This window comes from Rhamphochromis longiceps, linkage group LG6, assembly GCF_057381845.1.
Source record: "Rhamphochromis longiceps isolate RC_006_pf linkage group LG6, R_longiceps_female_GT1.1, whole genome shotgun sequence".
In the NCBI taxonomy this organism is placed as follows: domain Eukaryota; kingdom Metazoa; phylum Chordata; class Actinopteri; order Cichliformes; family Cichlidae; genus Rhamphochromis; species Rhamphochromis longiceps.
Window position 1 is genome coordinate 14,627,552 of NC_140562.1, and position 17,031 is coordinate 14,644,582.

The 17,031-nt window shown below is 40.8% G+C and overlaps 2 protein-coding genes across 8 annotated transcripts; both read right to left on the minus strand.

The window, feature by feature from the left end:
• Window positions 1-649: 649 nt before the first annotated feature.
• LOC146667680 (uncharacterized) lies at window positions 650-8,866 on the minus strand. 4 transcript variants are annotated; one of them, XM_085409342.1, is made up of 7 exons: window positions 8,671-8,866; window positions 7,815-8,087; window positions 6,817-6,950; window positions 4,148-5,100; window positions 3,887-4,064; window positions 3,657-3,788; window positions 650-2,807 (listed from the first exon to the last, which is right to left on the minus strand). In XM_085409342.1, the coding sequence occupies exons 3-7, from the start codon at window positions 6,932-6,934 to the stop codon at window positions 2,107-2,109; spliced, it is 2,082 nt and encodes a 693-aa protein (XP_085265468.1). In that variant the 5' UTR covers window positions 6,935-6,950; window positions 7,815-8,087; window positions 8,671-8,866; the 3' UTR covers window positions 650-2,106. The 4 variants fall into 4 exon arrangements, with proteins under 4 accessions (XP_085265468.1, XP_085265467.1, XP_085265469.1 ...); XM_085409341.1 differs by lacking the exon at window positions 7,815-8,087; XM_085409343.1 differs by lacking the exons at window positions 7,815-8,087; window positions 8,671-8,866 and adding an exon at window positions 8,285-8,638.
• A 1,142-nt stretch (window positions 8,867-10,008) lies between these two features.
• Window positions 10,009-16,535, minus strand: LOC146667681 (uncharacterized). 4 transcript variants are annotated; one of them, XM_085409350.1, is made up of 8 exons: window positions 16,315-16,528; window positions 15,910-16,188; window positions 14,685-14,816; window positions 14,500-14,612; window positions 14,340-14,377; window positions 14,023-14,239; window positions 13,417-13,641; window positions 10,009-11,422 (listed from the first exon to the last, which is right to left on the minus strand). In XM_085409350.1, exons 2-8 carry the CDS (start codon window positions 16,092-16,094, stop codon window positions 10,800-10,802), a joined length of 1,533 nt encoding a protein of 510 aa, XP_085265476.1. In that variant the 5' UTR covers window positions 16,095-16,188; window positions 16,315-16,528; the 3' UTR covers window positions 10,009-10,799. The 4 variants fall into 4 exon arrangements, 3 of the variants coding, with proteins under 3 accessions (XP_085265476.1, XP_085265477.1, XP_085265478.1); XR_014912087.1 differs by adding an exon at window positions 11,849-12,044 and having other exon boundaries at window positions 11,284-11,422; window positions 15,910-16,535; XM_085409351.1 differs by having other exon boundaries at window positions 13,417-13,623; window positions 15,910-16,528.
• Window positions 16,536-17,031: the final 496 nt, after the last annotated feature.

A 17,031-nucleotide genomic window follows, 5' to 3' on the forward strand; every position in this document is an offset into this window, starting at 1 on the left:
TGGTGGCAATATGTGAAGGCGATTAGATGACCAACATCTATCATGACTGAAAAAAACATAAGTAAAAATTTCAAGTTATTACTGCAAAATTTCAGCTTGGTATCCCAAAATTTCAAATTATGTTCCCAATTTCAAGGAATCGGACAGACAAACAAACAAAAAAATTTAAAGAAAAAAAAGGAAAATCAGTTAAGAAGAAGAAAAAAAAAAAAGTAGAAAAATGGCTGTCCCAATTTGAAACATTTTTAGTCTCAGGTGGAGAAATATGATTTACAGATTTTCATTTGTGAAACTTGTGATGCACAATAGTGTAAACAGAATTTTGTGTTGGATAATTGCTTTGCAAAGTATAAAAATAATAAATAAAGTAAAAAATACAGTCCTGCTTAAGTAGCTTAATGGGGCTCAAATTAAATGATCAAAATATATTCCAGAATAAACATACTCACTCACTGTAGAACGTTGCTTTTCCGAATCATATGCATTATATTATTTGTTCACTGTAGCTGGTAATTATGTTACTTTATTCCACATGTTGTCACTGCAAGGTTCTTTTAAGTTTGCCATAAACTGCATCGTTCTGGTCTTTGCAAAAACTACAATATTAAACCTGCCCTAGCATATTCAGGCCCTGAAATCCCAAACAAAGTAGTGTTTAGAACTTTTATTGTTCAACATGACATGTCCCATACATTTAGACAGAGGCAGCACATGGCATAATTAACCACCTACATGGCTTCAAATTATTGCCTTTAGCATCACAGAATTAGAGGATGGTACCTTTAATCATGTCGGTTACTCGGCCTTTAAAAGACGACAAAATCAGGTGAACCCGAATTGTTATCTGGCTAATAAGTAACAATCGAAAACAAGACTTAATAAGCATTCGCCACTTACAGAAGACTGGCTTCATTGTTGATTATTTCATGACATTTAGTTTCATTTCTGGCTAAATGTCTGAAAGAAGGTTCAGATTCACCTGATTCTTAAACTGCTTAATGGGCCACTATAACGCTTAGTACAAAAAATTTCAACCAAATTTCCACATACACTATTAGCCTGATAACAAATACTGCATGTAATCACAGACTTTTAAATCAGTCACTCATAATAATAAGTGTGAGTGGACTATTCCAGTGGCTCCAGGACAGGTAATCAGTGACAGAGTTAGGTAAAAGTGACCTCCAATATATAGAATTTTAAACACTTTCCAAGATGTTACATAAATTAGTAGAAATATGTTTGGTTGGTGTTACTGAACATTACTTGGTGTGTATCTATTTAGAAGCCTGTCTACACTCTTCAGGGAGTTAAATTTTTTAAAGTTAGTATTATTTTCATGTAAATTCGGGAAAAAAACTAATGAAAAGAAAATCGGACCAGTCAACCAATCTGAGAAAAAAAACTTGTGACAGTAAAATTTCAGTCTAGTAGACGCACATATACTGCTTGTGTACTTGAGACCCATTTAAAACAGCTAATCACATTCTTTAAATGTTCATCCATATTATAATGCAGCTGAAATGTGTGCTGAGCTGTGTCTAGCACTGCCCACACAACGTTAGTGTACAAGGTTAGTTTACCAAGTGTGGCTAATGTTTCTGTCCGTGCAGGTAAACGTCCACACGTCTGTGCAGACTGTGTTCATGCACCGCTCCAGTAGCAGTTTCTGCCATGGCCTACACGCAGCTGTTCACTTTTTTAAAAGATCAAAATATTTCCATACCGCACTGGTTAGTGCGTCTGTCGTCTGCTTGTTTTTCCACATTGCTTGCTTTCAGGTTCTTGTCACAGAAAGAAAGAGAGGCGTGCTGCTGGGGCTACACTCCTACATAACACCTACACCTTAGAACAGTTTACTGGCATTATACATTAAGAAATATGAATATTTTGCTTATAGCGCTAACATTTCTTGCGATGACTAGTGAGGAAAGCAACATGTAGTCGCCTGCCCGACTAGTGCTGCACATCCCTAGTGTGAAAAACCACACAAAAGTATGAATAAAGTTCTAATCACAGAGGTAGTCCCTTATTTCCACATCACCTTGTTCCTGTTTTACTGTCTGAAGTCTTAATAATACTAGAGGTACATGTCTTTTAAATACATCATCCATCTTTCTTGTCTGTTATGCACATATTAATTGGAGAGTTATCATCGCTGTGTGATAAGTCATCATTCCTCATATTGAACGCAGACTCCTCCTCGGTCTGAATCTGCTCGTGTTTTCGTCTGTGGAGCCTCAGGCTTTGTGAGCGGCTGAAGCCTCTCCCACAGATGTCACAGCCGTACGGCCTCTCTCCTGTGTGGAGCCTGAAGTGATTCTTTAGGCTTGAAGCTCGTGTGAAACTCTTCTCACACTCAGGACAGTCAAACTTCTCACCTAAGTGGATTTTCTCGTGTTCCCTCAAGCGGCCGGACTGGTTGAAGCTCCTGTCGCACACAGAGCAGTGGTAGGGCCTCTCTCCTGTGTGCGTGAGCCGATGTCTGTTCATGGCCCCCGAGTGGGCGAAGCTCTTCCCACAGTCTGGACAGGAAAACGGTTTCTCTCCTGTGTGAACTTTATAGTGACCTTTGAGTTGCCCTTTCTGGGTGAACTGTTTCCCACACAAGGTGCAGCGGTACGGTTTCTCTCCAGAGTGAATTCGCATGTGGATCTGAAGCGCAGACATCTTGTGGCAGTCTCTTCCGCAGAGGCCACAGCAGTAAGAGCTCTTTGGTATGTTGTTATTTGACTCTCCCCGCACTGGCGGTGATGGAGGGCATTCTTTTTCACTGTTTGCAACACGCTCGGGATCTTTTCCAGACACTGTGGAAATGTAAATATGAAGAGCTAAAACAAGCCATTTGAAACCACCAAAAAGAACAAACAAAAAGTTAAAGCTACTAGATATTGTATGTTGGAATATAAGTTTGATGCAGTGTCTGCCATTCGTTATTTCTAAAATGGAAAAGCATCATATTTAGCTAAATTACACCTAACAAGTTTCCTGTTACATTGTAAAGTAAAATTACTGGTTTAAGATGTTGCTGTTGCTTTAAAAGTGAAGGCTGTCACCCAACAGCTTTCACCATTGAAAGTCAAAGCCCAGAAGAATTATGTGCAACAATAACCTATAATTACCCCCACCTCTTTAAACGACTGCTATATAGTGTTACTTAATGCTGCTCTAAAGCTGGGATAAAGAACACATTCTTGCCCAGCCACTTTATAAAACACATAGACCTTTTCCACTTGTGCCTACGTGGCTCAACTTCGACTTGATTCGGTTTTGGTTGTTTTCCACTACAATCGAGAACCACCTAGTATACTCGGAGTCATTATAGCAACACCAGCGAAGGACCAGCGAAGGTCCAGCAAAGGTCCGCCAAAGGCCACACCAAAGGAGTATGACAAAATGATGCTGCTCAGTGTGTGGCTTTTTCTCAGATTCAGGTACCACTGTATTGTTTTTTGTGTGGCCATTTCCCTTGTTGCCAGGTTTCAAAAATGACGGATTTGATTACCAGGTACTACCTCCTAATGGGAAACCTTAAAAACCGAGTCGAGCCCAGTCAAGTAGATACTAGTGGAAGAGGGATATTAGATAACCTAGTTACCCACATCCCAGTTAGTGACTACTCATCAGCAGTAGGATTTGCTGTTGTGTATTCTTACTATTGAGAGGTTGCTGTTCTTCCTCCTTTACTGTAATACTAATTTCTGTGGTGCTTTCCTGACGCTGCTTTTCAGTTTCTTCTGGTATGGTACAGTCCTCACCAACAGACACCTGCTCTGGAGTTTCTTCCACTGGGAAAAAACAACAACAACACAAAAACAGCACTGCTGATCAAACATGTTTACACTCCTCTTAATGCGTAAAAAGACACTCTGGAATGTTTACTTACCGCACAATGGTTCCTCTTCTTCCTCCTCTTTCACGATTACATTCATATGTGGGGTGGGAGCAGTGTCGTCCGGCTGGCCGATGGGTCCTTCTGGGGTATTTTCACACTGAGCTGCTTTTTTAAAACCCTCTGAGGAAGTGGGCTCAGTTGCACAAGACACAGTCTGACTGACAGACACCTAAAAACACAATTTCAGAAGAAGAAATGGAAGTAAATAAAACACAGAGATACTACTTTTGAATATCTGTGTACTGCCACTACCTCAGAGCTGATGCTGCTGGCCTGATCTCGCTGGGAAGATTCTTCAGCTGCAGCCCGAACTAAGTCTGACACAACCTCTGTATCTGACTCCTTCTTGCTCTGTGTGCATGACCGTTTATGGTTTCTGAGAGTTCCTGCCAATGAGAAGTGCCTCCCACAGTCTGCGCAGGTGTATGGCTTTTCCCCAGTGTGAATCCTGGTGTGCCTCCGAAGCTCTCCAGGAGCAACAAAAGACTTATCGCACTGCGTGCAGCTGTAAGGTTTCTCTCCCGTGTGAGTCCGCATGTGTGTGGTCAGGGTCCACTGCTGTGCAAATGTCTTTCCGCAGTCAGAGCAGTGGTAAGGCGTGATGCCAGTATGGAGGCGCTCGTGTCTTACAAGCGTACCTGACAAGGCGAAGCGTTTGTCACAGAAAGAGCACTGGAAGGGTCTTTCTCCAGTGTGAGTCCTCTGATGATCCCTCAATTCAGCAGCTGAGTTACAGCTTTTCTCACAGTCTGAACAGGGAAATTTCTTCCTCGTAAAGCCTGCAACAACCTCAGAGTGCATTGCCTCCAAGTGCGTTTTCAAGTGCCAGTGACGAGAAAAGCTCTTTAGACAGATGGAGCAGTGGTAAGGCCTCTCACCAGTGTGTGTCCGCCGGTGTAGCCGGAGCTCCCCCTGACTGGCAAATCTTTTCTCACAGAAAGTGCAAGGGAATGGCTTTTCCCCAGTGTGAACCCTTTCATGGATCATGAGAAGCCCCTTTTCTGGAAATCTCTTCTCACACATGGAGCACGGGAAAGGCCTCTCTCCCGAATGAGTACGTAGGTGACGCTGAAGCTTAGAGGCATAAGGAAAGTCTTTCCCACATACTGAGCAGGTGTGAAGAGAAGGCGGTTTTTCATTCTCACTTGGACCAAATGTCTTTGAGGGAGCATCTGCAGGGATGGCGCCAGGGATGGCACTCACTCCTGTGGAAACACAAAGAACAGATCAGTAACCAAGAATCTGTGTGAACAACTAACACCATGCTTAGAAGCACTTCAGAAATCAGGTTACCAGATGTTGTCTATAAAGCTGACTGGGCGAGGGAACTGCCAATATTTAATTTTGAAACAGTTACCAAATAACTAAAAAATTAAACAATAGAGTCAGTAGCCTCTCCAATGAGCTTTCATCCTGCACACAGATTCCAGCTCCACGTCCTTCGAATGTAGCTGCTGAAGATGGTCCTCATTTGGACCGTACAATAAGTTCTGTCAGTGAAGCTGGCATCTGTCTTACCGTGGAGGAAGAGACTCTCTGGAGAGACAGCTTTAGGATATCAACAGCAACGTAACCAGCCTGCAGACATGGACACACGAGACAGGAAGCGCCGGGGCCGGCTGATTAGCAGCCACTGAGCAATCAAAATGAGAGCAAGAGGATTGCTCACTAGTCAAACTAATCATGGATCGCATAGTTCTCTCTGATCGTCACCAAATACACAGTCACATGATTCATGACCAACATTAAAATTCTGAACCAACTGAGCTGATTGCCAAAAAAAAATTAATTATCTAATAAACTCAGACACACTTTGTGAAGATGGTCAAAAGTGATGGATTCTTCCCCATCTTAGATCAAACATTATCACTACTGTTTTTGCCAAAATCCAAAAGTGGCTATATTCATTTATTTTAGTTTTTCTCTTACCAATTTATTTAACAATTTCAGAAGCAGGCTATGCTTCTTCAAAAAAACAAAAAGACAAACCAGTGGCAGATCGGAGCAGCTGCAGGACCTTTGGAAATAATTCTTCTTGAGAAGTATATTAGAGCATTTTTCCATCTATAGTTTGTTTACTCTGGTGTAAATCAGTTTATGAGTTTGTAAACTTGTAGCTTTTTCCTGTGATTTGGTTTCTTTTCACACAGAGGAACCAAATGTATCACTACAAACCACGTGACAATATCCAGTCCACTTATTTCCTGAAAGTAAATACAGGAAGAAGGTGCTGTGTTCTGGATGAGTGGAGAACATGGAGAATTTATGCTCATATCACAGCTACTTAATAGGCCGTACTGATGTACGATGGTACCCGCCCGCATCCCAGAATGCAATGCATACATGGCTAAAGGGAAGTGTTTAGCTCTAACTTGCAACATATATCTGGTAGCTGGGTCAGATTGCATTCATGCTATAAATGAAACGCTTTACAGTTTGTTTGGAATTGAACTGAGACCAAGGGTCTCGGTCCAGCTGTTTTCATCCACACCAGCGTGCGATCACCATGTTCACATCTGCACAAACAAACTGCAACAAACCACAGTCTGATTTTAAACAGAATAAACACTGCAGGTGTAAAACTGTACTTTCTTTGAAACTAACTAAATCTGAGAGAAAGAAAGCCAAAAATGCCTTTTCTGATAGGCCATTAATGAGGAGAGGACATGCACAGATGACACTCTCTGTCCAGTTAATTAGATTAACAAATGCGCCTAACGTGAGAACTTCCAATTTTCAGCACACAGTTATACTGCTACTGTGTTGAATTACATTGAATAATAAAGGAAGGTACATGCCTCACACAGGAAATCACCACAAACCACAAGAATCAAAACTCCTACGACTCACACAGTATTTAAAACATCGCTAGTTTCTATTTTTCTTGTCGGTGGTTAATTTTTGCTGTTTTTTTTACTCACTCAGATCTGAGAAATCCACTTCTTCACCATCAGAGTTGATCAGCCCTCCAATCTCTTGCTGATCATCTTCAGTAAGGATCACAACTGAACCAAAGTCTTCTGGGTTTTCAGAGCCCATCTCTCAAATATACAGCCTGATAAAGGTGAATAACTGTCAGTAAACAAACACCAAAGTAATAGTTCACACCAAACTACTGTCTGCAGTTGGCTAAAAGCATCAGACTTGTTTTAGACTCTTTCCTTTTGGCCCCTATATTATAGGTCTAAAACATGTATTTGAAATAATGAGAGCAAAAACATAACAAGTATTTTAGCATTACACTACAAAGGGACATATAAACATAATTCCCTGATTTGGCTTCCTGAGTAGTTTTATTTATCATAAATATAATTTTCTCTCATTTCCTGATTTGGATCAGCACATTGTGAAGAAAAGGAAAAAAATTATTGTGTGTATATAAGTTGTTTACTTGGGTGATAACGATTACAAATGTTACAAGCACAGACCACACAGAAAACATATTTCTTTGAAGAAACCATATTCAAGGTACTTCTTATTAGGATTAAATGTTTATCAGAATTAAGCATGACATACTGGCAGCAATAAAATAGATGTGTATTACAAATGCATTAATATATCAGGCAGACATCGGCCTTGGCCAGTGTTCTTGCTGACTGCGATTGGCAGATGATGAGATTTACTGTTGGCAGTAGCCGATGTTTATCTGTTGTGTCATCAATTTTGTGGTGGCTAAATGTTCAAAGACAGTGTGATGAAGAGCAGAAAGATGTTTGTTTGTTTTTTTTAAATGAAGATTTATTAATTTCTCTGGCACAAAAGACGGAATAACAGCTAAAGAAAAAAAACACTGGTATTAAAAACTAGTATGGGTACATAAATTCACAAGTGGGGCATCTCAAATGATTACAGTGTTGTTTCTGATGTTATTACATTTCATAATGAGCCACAGATTTTTATTTAACCCAGCTGTGATTACCTCATTAGGTTGATTCATTTAATGCCACAAATAACCCACTGGGGCTCACATAGTGACTGATGTTCTCTTCATTTGGTTGCAGTCTGCTTAAGCTTAGATCCATCGACAGATGGATCTGAGTAATAAAGGCATTCTTGTCACAGTGAGCAAACTGCCTCCATCGTCCTGCTCAAGGACACTTGGGCAGCTTAGATGCTGCTCTGTAGAGGAGGTGAACCAGGCTGGGCCTTTAAATCTGAGCTGCCTCTTCAGTGACCTATATTACTGTGAATTCTGTGTAAAAATAAATAAATAAAATAATTCAGCAAGCTCTGAAGTGGTCTGCAGTAGGGGAAGCTGTACTCATAGGTCTGTGTCAACTGAGTGTCTCGGCTAGCTCAGTAGCATTAGCTCGGAGGGGCTAATCTGTCTCATCCATGAAGTGTCACATTAATGTTGACTTAAGTTAAGCAGCAGCCTGACTGACTGACCTGTTGGTGTATATAAGTCGTGGCAATGAATAGCCATCTCAGCCGGAGCAGACGCACACAGTAGTACAGACAGTTTGACCTCAGGCTGAATGATGCCTGTGAGTCGTGACGCGGCGGTGACCAGCGCTTTGGTCAGCCACCATCTCTGCCTCCATCTACTGTTATTAAACAGCTAGCCACTAACGTTTACCAGCTATGCTCATCTTAGCAGGTAGCTATCAGCCCCCTTAAGCTACAACCGATATTCAGCAACTAATAACAGGTCCCACCGTCTCATGCTCCGACGTTAAAAGTGATAGATTTGCGCAGACTCCCCCTAAGCTCTGCAAACGACGCTAACTCAGCTAGCTAACACTTAACAACAGACAATAGACATTTTGACCAACCTCTGTATAGATTTTTCCCCCAGGTAAAAAAGTAGTCGCTCGACAGAAGTTTATGGAGACGACCTGGAAATATTTCTACGTCTCCCTTGGGTTCATGTTCATGTGTTCACACAGTGTCAAATTAATGTCAACTAATGAGTTACGGCAAATAAGCGTCTGGATTTGATGACAACCTTTCTAGCTTTAGCTTCTAGCTTCAAGTATCGTCGGAACTTCCGGTTGGCCTTTTAAATCACAATAAAAGCCTCGGTAATAACATTTCGTGGAGCTTTTTTGTCAATTCGCAAACATGCAAAACCGTTTTGAAATGTGTTAAAACCGCCCTGCAGTCAGTCATTCCTTAAATATTCAAATAGAAGAGGATCGTCAAGCACAGGTGTAACTATTGGAATTCTCTGCTGCACTGCACTAATAAATGCAACATACAAAGATTAATACATTCACGAGCTTCTGCTATGACGCATTCAATTATGTCTCTATTTACATACAACTTTTTTTTTACTTTTCAAGTGCTGCAAATGTCAAATGCATGTGAATAATGTGCTGGCCATTTCATTAGGTAAACCTTGTCAACAACTTATAAATATAAATTCACCCAGTCGCATGGAAACAACTCAGTGCATTCAGGCATGTAGACATGTTGAAGAAGAGCATCAAATCACTTCAAACTCAATGAGGAAGAAAGCCAATTTAAGTGTTTTTGAATTGGACACAGTTAGAAAAAAGAGAAAATATCCTGTGAGCGGCAGTTCTCTGGGTGAAAATGCTTTGTTGATGTCAGAAGAGAATAACCAGGCTGCTGCAAACTGCTAGAAAGGCAATAGTAACTCAGCCACTCATTACAACCAAGGTATGCAGAAGAGCATCTCTGAATGCACACTTATCATTTTGAAGCGGTTGTGTTACAGCTTTCAAGAACACACCAGGTGTCACTCCTGACATCAAGGCTCACCAAAATTAGATATTAGAAGATTGAAGAAATGTTGCCTGATCTGACAAGTCTTCATTTGGACAGTAGTGTCAGAACTTGTTGTAAACCGCATGAAAGCATCCATCCTGGCATGATGTAATGACATGGGAATATATTTTTGGCACACTTCAGGTCTCTCCGTACCAACTGAGCATTGTTCAAAGCCTACGTATGCACTATGACCATGCCTATCGCTTTAATAACATTAATGTACCTGGGTTAGAAAGTCTATGCATAAGATAACCTAAAATCTTTCTGGAAGCCAAACACACCTTTTCAGTACCACGTTGGACGGCCTTTTTACCTTCAGAACTGCCTTCATTCTTTGTGGCACAGATTCAAGAATCAGAATCAGAAAGGGTTTTTATTGCCAAATGTTGAGCAGATTTACAACATTAGGAAGGTCAACAAGGTGTTTGTAACATTCCTCAGAGATTTTGGTCCATGTTGACATGATAGCATCACACAGTTGCTGCAGATATGTTGGCTGCACATCCGTGATGCAACTCTCCCAATCCACCACATTTCAAATGTGCTCATTGTCATGTTTCATTAACTCTAATCCAACGATCAAGTTTGGATGAACCAAAAATACAAAGAACTTGTTTTTTTTTTAAGAACCATTGACCAAACTACGGACAATGGAAGTGACCATACAAAATATACTACAGGAATACTTTTTCTACTTGAGTCATCCGAGAGATTTTATTTCAAATTAACTCTTTTCAGACACTGGATATGTAACATTGCTGGCTTGATGAATCTGTTAAAGTGACAACAGACTGCTACGTTCATTACAACACTGATGGGACAAGACACTGTACTTGCACAGTATTGCATACTACTTGCGAGATATAAAGATAAATCAATTGGCATACATAATGCACGAGGTTAGAGGCTTGTCATCAGCTCTTTAAAACAGAGGCCACACTGTATGTGCGATTACGGGACTTTAATCAATGGATCAGACAATCTTGACCAATCCTGTCTCCATTTTAGGGTAATTATTAAACATCAGATTAATGCCATTGTGCCACATTCATAAGTATGCATATATCTCTTGAAGCTCAGAAGTCAGATTAACAGAAAGGAGTATATGTCTTTGTTTAGGTTTAATAATCAAAGGCTTCTCAGACTGCTGTAAATGTTCTTGATCACATTACTGTTTGTTTACCACTATCAGCTGCTGTTTCGGTCTCCCCAAAGTTCTCATGGATGTTTTTGGCTTCTTGTCATGAATCTTCACATGCGCTTGATAGCCCTGATTGTAATAGAAACACTTCCCACATATCTTACACGCATACGGGTTCTCTCCGGTGTGAACTCTCAGGTGAACTTTTAGGGTATCTGCTCTGGAGTAACGTTTCCCACAGATCGAGCACAGAAAAGATCGCTCTCCGGTGTGAGTCTTCAGGTGCAAATTGAGGTTGTAAGATTGCAAAAATGCCCTCCCACACTGATCACAGTGGTAGTTCTTTTCTCCGGTATGAGTTAACTTGTGTTTTTTAAGCATTTCCATCGTGACACAAGTCTTCCCACACTCTGAACAGAGATAAGGTAAATCTCCTGAGTGGAGGCGCATATGCATTTTAACACTCTTATTATGTTTGAATCTCTTCCCACAGTCAGGACATGCAAAAGGCTTCCAGTGAATCTCGCGGTGTTCCTCTAGCTTATGTTTCTCAGGGAAGTCCATTCCACACTCCCCACACATGTGAACTGTAGCAGGAGATGCTTTAGGCTCGCTCTTCTCTTCAATTAATGTCCACTTTAGTAACTCTCCTGTGAAAAATACAAGCATGTACACAATTAAAAATAAAGTAAACAAACAAAAAAAACAAAACCTCAAGTTCACAGCCAGGTGAACTGAATAAAATTGCTCATGATGTTACACAGTGAGAGCCTCTGCTTGAAAAACTTGGGTCGAGGCATTGATTGTTTTGTTGAGTTCACACTAAGTTCTCATTACATTTGCTGAAGAAACTGATGACTCATCCTGCTATGTGGAAACTACCAACCAGCAGTTGGCTGAACGAAGATGATGTAATTGTTTTTAATTGGATGATTTTTTTTGTTTTTTTCCCAGTTGAATAAAGTAAGGGTACAGCGTGTAAAATCTCGCTAGTAGATTGCTGACTGCAGTCAACTGAATTAAAAAATACTTTTTAAAAGTAGTCCGATATGAGTCAATGACTCATTGAAACTCACCTCTATACGATGATAGCAATACTTAGGCGAGTTGTTGGATATCCTGAACTTTTCTGTTGGTAAGCTGCTGCTGTTGTTAGCGGCTGTTATCCTCTGTTAGCTGCTGTTAGCCAGGATTAGTGAAACTTTCTTTGACTTTGTTGGACTCTGATGCTCAGTGATTGTGATCAAACTGTTTATCAGTGTTGTTCACTGTCTGGAGACGGGAGGATCACATATTTAATCTGCTGACAATAATTAATTGTGACAATATTGAGAATAAATAAGCATGTTCACGGATATTTTCATGTGTTAAAAGGCCTGACTTCTGCTGACGGCTTAGAGGTCAGAGTTGAGGAGGAAGAAGATGACATTTTGTCCAGATGCTGATAATGTTTTCTCTTTCCTTTATGTTTTTGTTTCTTTGGCACCCTTTCTCAGATGATAAAACAGTTATTGGATTGGATAATGCATTTGTTTCTCAGTTGCAGTTGCCTGCAACTGAGATAACAAACCTTGCCGACCGTACTTACAATACACAACTTCACGCTAGGGAGACAGGTCAGGCTAGGTAGCAAAAGGAAAAACAATGAAATGTATAAAACAAAAGGTCAGATCAGGAGAAAAAAAAGAATTTCTGCTCATACTGATCCTTAAAAGGAGTCAGCATGAGGAAAAGACAAAAACTCCAGCACATAAAAAGCACAAATATCACATCGTAACACCATAAAAACACAAGACAAGCAACATGGGGTATGCCAATGTGCACAGCTGTTGGCATACCAGTTCAGCCTGAGAAAGTGTCCTTTCGCCCATTAGGCGAAGATCAACAGTCGGCAGCCTACGCAGGTGGCCTCGAGGGATTGGGCAAGAGAGACAGTTCGTTCTCATCATCATATCTCTTGGAAAATTGTTGTTGTTCTCGTCGGCAAGTTATGATGCTTTTTATCTTGAATCTAACGGTTGCAGACACCAATTAAAAGGACACCTATGAGTTTTTTTCTCCCCGACTGTTGGCCTAATACAAATGTGGTTGGTCTCTAACAACATACAGCCACAATGAGATTAGGTGGAGCAGCGATGTCTATCTCGCCCACTATAGTCAAGTTGGTGGGGCAACATGGCGGCATCTACAAATCGGCGTCCGCTCTCATGCATTTTTAATGGATTTTTTTAAGTTTAGGAGAGTGCATCAATTTTTTGGAAGATGTTATTCTATTTATGAGTGAACACTATTTTTTTAAAATTAAACTGACTGTAATCTTTACACAGCTCATGCTTGTTCGACCAGTAGAGACTGCCCTCTGCTGGCACAAGCCGTGCAAAATGCATCACCTTAACATCAGTATTTGAAAGAGGAGCAGCTGTATTTTTGAAGGTACTGAAAACCATCAAAACATCAAAATGCCTAAACACCCAGGTATTCAACAAAACCGTGATACCAGTCGAGTCTACTCAGCAGTCCATACATTTTTTAACTGTTCTTTGTGCAGCTCGGTAAAAGATGAGTAAAGAGGATTTTCAACTGCCACAAACATCTAACTGAAACAGGTTAAAGTGTCCTGAGCACAGCGGGAGGTTCCTCTCACCTCTGTGAACTTTCATGTGTGTCTTGAGGTTTCCACCCTGGGTGAATCCTCTCCCACATATGAAGCATTTGAAAGGTCTTTTTCCCGAGTGAATCACGAGGTGTCGTTTCAGGGCGTTGTGCCGGGGGAACACTCTTTCGCAGGTCGGGCAGTAGTACGTCTTCTTTGGTTTACAAAGCTCCTGGGAGCTTTGTACACTGGTAGGTTCTAGAGTGAGAGTTTCTCCTCAAAATACAGAAATATCAGTGTGAAGTTGTTGCACTGCATGCACTGTGTGTGTATGGTTTCCATTTATAATCAAATTATGATATTAAAGTGTGTGTAGATCTTTCTCTTATTTCAATAGTTTTCAGACATATAAAGCATAAAAAAAAGGAGAAGACAGAAAATCGACTGTCTGTTACTTTTGATATCTTTCTAACAGAAGGCAAGAAGTTAAACCACAAATTAAATGAAGCTCAAAATAATATTCATATGTGTACCACAAAAAGAAGGACCATCTTTCATAATGAATGTTGGTGAAGCCCAAGACATGAACATGATTTTTAGCTTCATCTTATGCAACCCATGTACTGTCTGTCAGTCTTTTTAATAACACTCCATCACCTGTGGGTGCCGTGCTGTGATCCTGTGTTTCAGGTCTGTGGTCTTCACTGGGATTTTCATCAGTGTTCGTCTCATTCCGGTTTATTTTCTTTGGCACGTTGTGATGTGAGACAGATGGCGTGAGCTCCAGCTCATACGACGGAGGTCTGGAGGAAGCCCCTGGTGTCCGGGAAGACTGATCTGCTGAACAGGTGTTTTCAGGTTTTTGCTCCTGATCCTGTGAACACACAAAGAGCTTTAAATTCTCTTGCTTGAAAGCAGTGTTTGCTGTGAAATGGTGGGATTTTAAACATCTACAGGATGCATTTTCTCCAAACCTTGTGTTGATTTCCAAGCAGATGGTAAGGCTTGTTTCCTATATAAACAAACCCATTATTATATTACAACCACTAACAAGGTTACACAGAAAACCTGACCGTTTTCCAGAAAATCATGACTAAATAATGAATCCAGTATGACCAGTGTTGCCGTCCTCACTCTGAACGTGGATTGTTTCTGCTCCTGGTGGCTGTTCTGTTTGTTCTGCATCTACAGCATCATGCACGGGGACCTGTTTGGTGACCGACTTGGGAGCACTCAGGCAGCCAGCACTGTAGGAATAAGAAAAGGTCATGAAAAAAAAAGTCATTTTTATTGATACAAACTTCTGGTTCAGAGCTTACCGAACATGTACAGGGGGAACGTAATCCTGATCATCGCTGTCATCATAGCAACCATCCCCTTTTGCCGTTTCCTCTTCTGATGTCGAACCATGTCCTTTGTACTCATGTGGAAAACAAGTAATTTCCTCTGTCCTGTTCATATTTTGTAAAATGCAAAATATATTATTAGACAGTTACGACCCAATAAAACACTGATGAACACAATATACGCTGCTTTATACCCTGTTTCACATGTCAGTGCAGGCTTGCACACGCTGCTTTTCAACAAGCTGCACCCAGCATAAGTTAAATTAAAGGTGTCACGTTGTGTGCCATTTCCATGTGGTCACAGCTTCTGAAACCTTTCCATTCAGAAATACTGTCAATAAATTAAATCATCATTTTAAAACTGTGTTTTTATTAACTGAGGTTATCTTTGTCTAATATTAAAATGTATTGATGATGCAACTCTTCAACATTTGACAAATATGTAAAATTCTCAGAAATCAGGGAGGCGGCAAATACTTTTACATAGTACTGTAAATCTTGTAGAAGTGCAACATACATTTGAGGGTTAACTATTAACACAGCTGAAACCATCGCTCTAAGTTATGGAGGCATTTATTATGTTCTTTTCTCACAGCCCACATCAGAGCGAGACCAGATCAAAAACTACTACACTGACCAAATCTGGACTAGTTTATTTGTTTAAACAGTTTCTGATTTGTAAAGAAAGGCTGCTTAAAGACACACTAACAAACTGAACAAATGTTTCAAACATCATTCGGAGCTTTAATTAAAAAGTCCAACAGTGTTTTAAAGAAAAAAAACAAAGCAATACAAAAAAAAATAAAAACCCTCACTGCTGTACTTTATTTGTTTTACTTTCTTTTCCGGTAACTGTTAAATCAGAAACTACCTTTGTGTGCCTATGTGCTTTGCAAGCCATGGACCAATCACTTCCCTCTTCGCTATACCGTCTAGCTGTTGCGTCGCAAATCCTGCAGGACACACCCCCTGAGCCTAATCAGGAAACGCCCATCTCACAGCACTCGGTCAGTGGCTGCAGCTGGACTACTACCAGATACTCATAGTTAAAACAAAACCAAACCCCTATGCTACTCAGTGACTTTAGCTTTATGATGACGCTAACGTTAGCTTGACTACAACACGACAGTGATAGAGCACGGCGTGTTACATTTGACATCTTAGCTACCTTAAACACGATTCAAGCACAGGTAACTACCTGTCCAGCAGAAATGTGGCGAACTCTGCATCTGTTTTGAATCCTCTCTGTTCCCGTACGTGCTTCCACCTGTGAAAAACAGCTCCAATGTTTAGTCTGTTTTTGTCTCGGGCTAACGCTTTCGTTTCAGCTCGCTGCTTGTCGGGAACCTTCTCTTTAACTGGCTCTGTTGTGTTCGCTGGCATTAGGAGAAGGGGGACGGTGTTCCAGATCTACTGGCGTTTAGATCAACTGGCGTTGGTCGAACAGATGTGTGGCAGTCTTGCGTTTCAGTAGCTCCTACCGACAAACCAGCAAAAAAACGCCAAATGTGTCATCTGTGACACTTGTGAGGTTGTCTCAAACACACTCCGTCAGTCTTGATGCTGTTGAACAACAAAATGTTTAAAAATGTGGCGAGTTTACCTGGTGATATCCTCATGCGCGACGCGATCGCGAAAACAGCAAACAAGTAACACCACGCCGATGTTGTTCACAGGACAGCAAGAGTAAACGATCGGGAGACTCTTGTCGTCGTCATCGTTCCCCTCGCACGGTTTATTTCTCCGAATTCAGCGTTTTTGCTTCACAACTACAGCGTGCTGTTTACTTTGTGCACTAACATGGAGTCGAGTCAACCAGCGCCACCTCTGGCCAAGTGCCACAGCCTACAGCCAGATCAACCTGTGACACACATCTGCACCACGTTTGAATTCGTGCCATGCACATTTGTACCTTTCAATTGTGTCTGTTTGTGCGTCATGCAAATAAACCTTTGAAATGAATGAAATGATATCATGTATTTATTATCAGCCTACATTTGTACAAAATGCCAAATGACATACACATAAGAATCACCATCCTGATATCAATACTTTTGCCCATACGAAAAATGTCGTGAACACACTAATATTTCACCAGTGTTGTAACATCACATGTCGTTAGCGTAGTCTGTCTGTGTCTGCCCTCTGCAAACAAACATGTTAGAGTTGGTTGTGATATACAGTCTGCATAAGTGTGGTCAATCTAATAAACATTTGTAAGGAGATGGCAGTTACTGTGAATGTACAGCAGGTGATTAGTAATAAACAGCCAGACAATGACTCTGACAATCTCATTCAATCTTGCAGATTGCACCTTCTG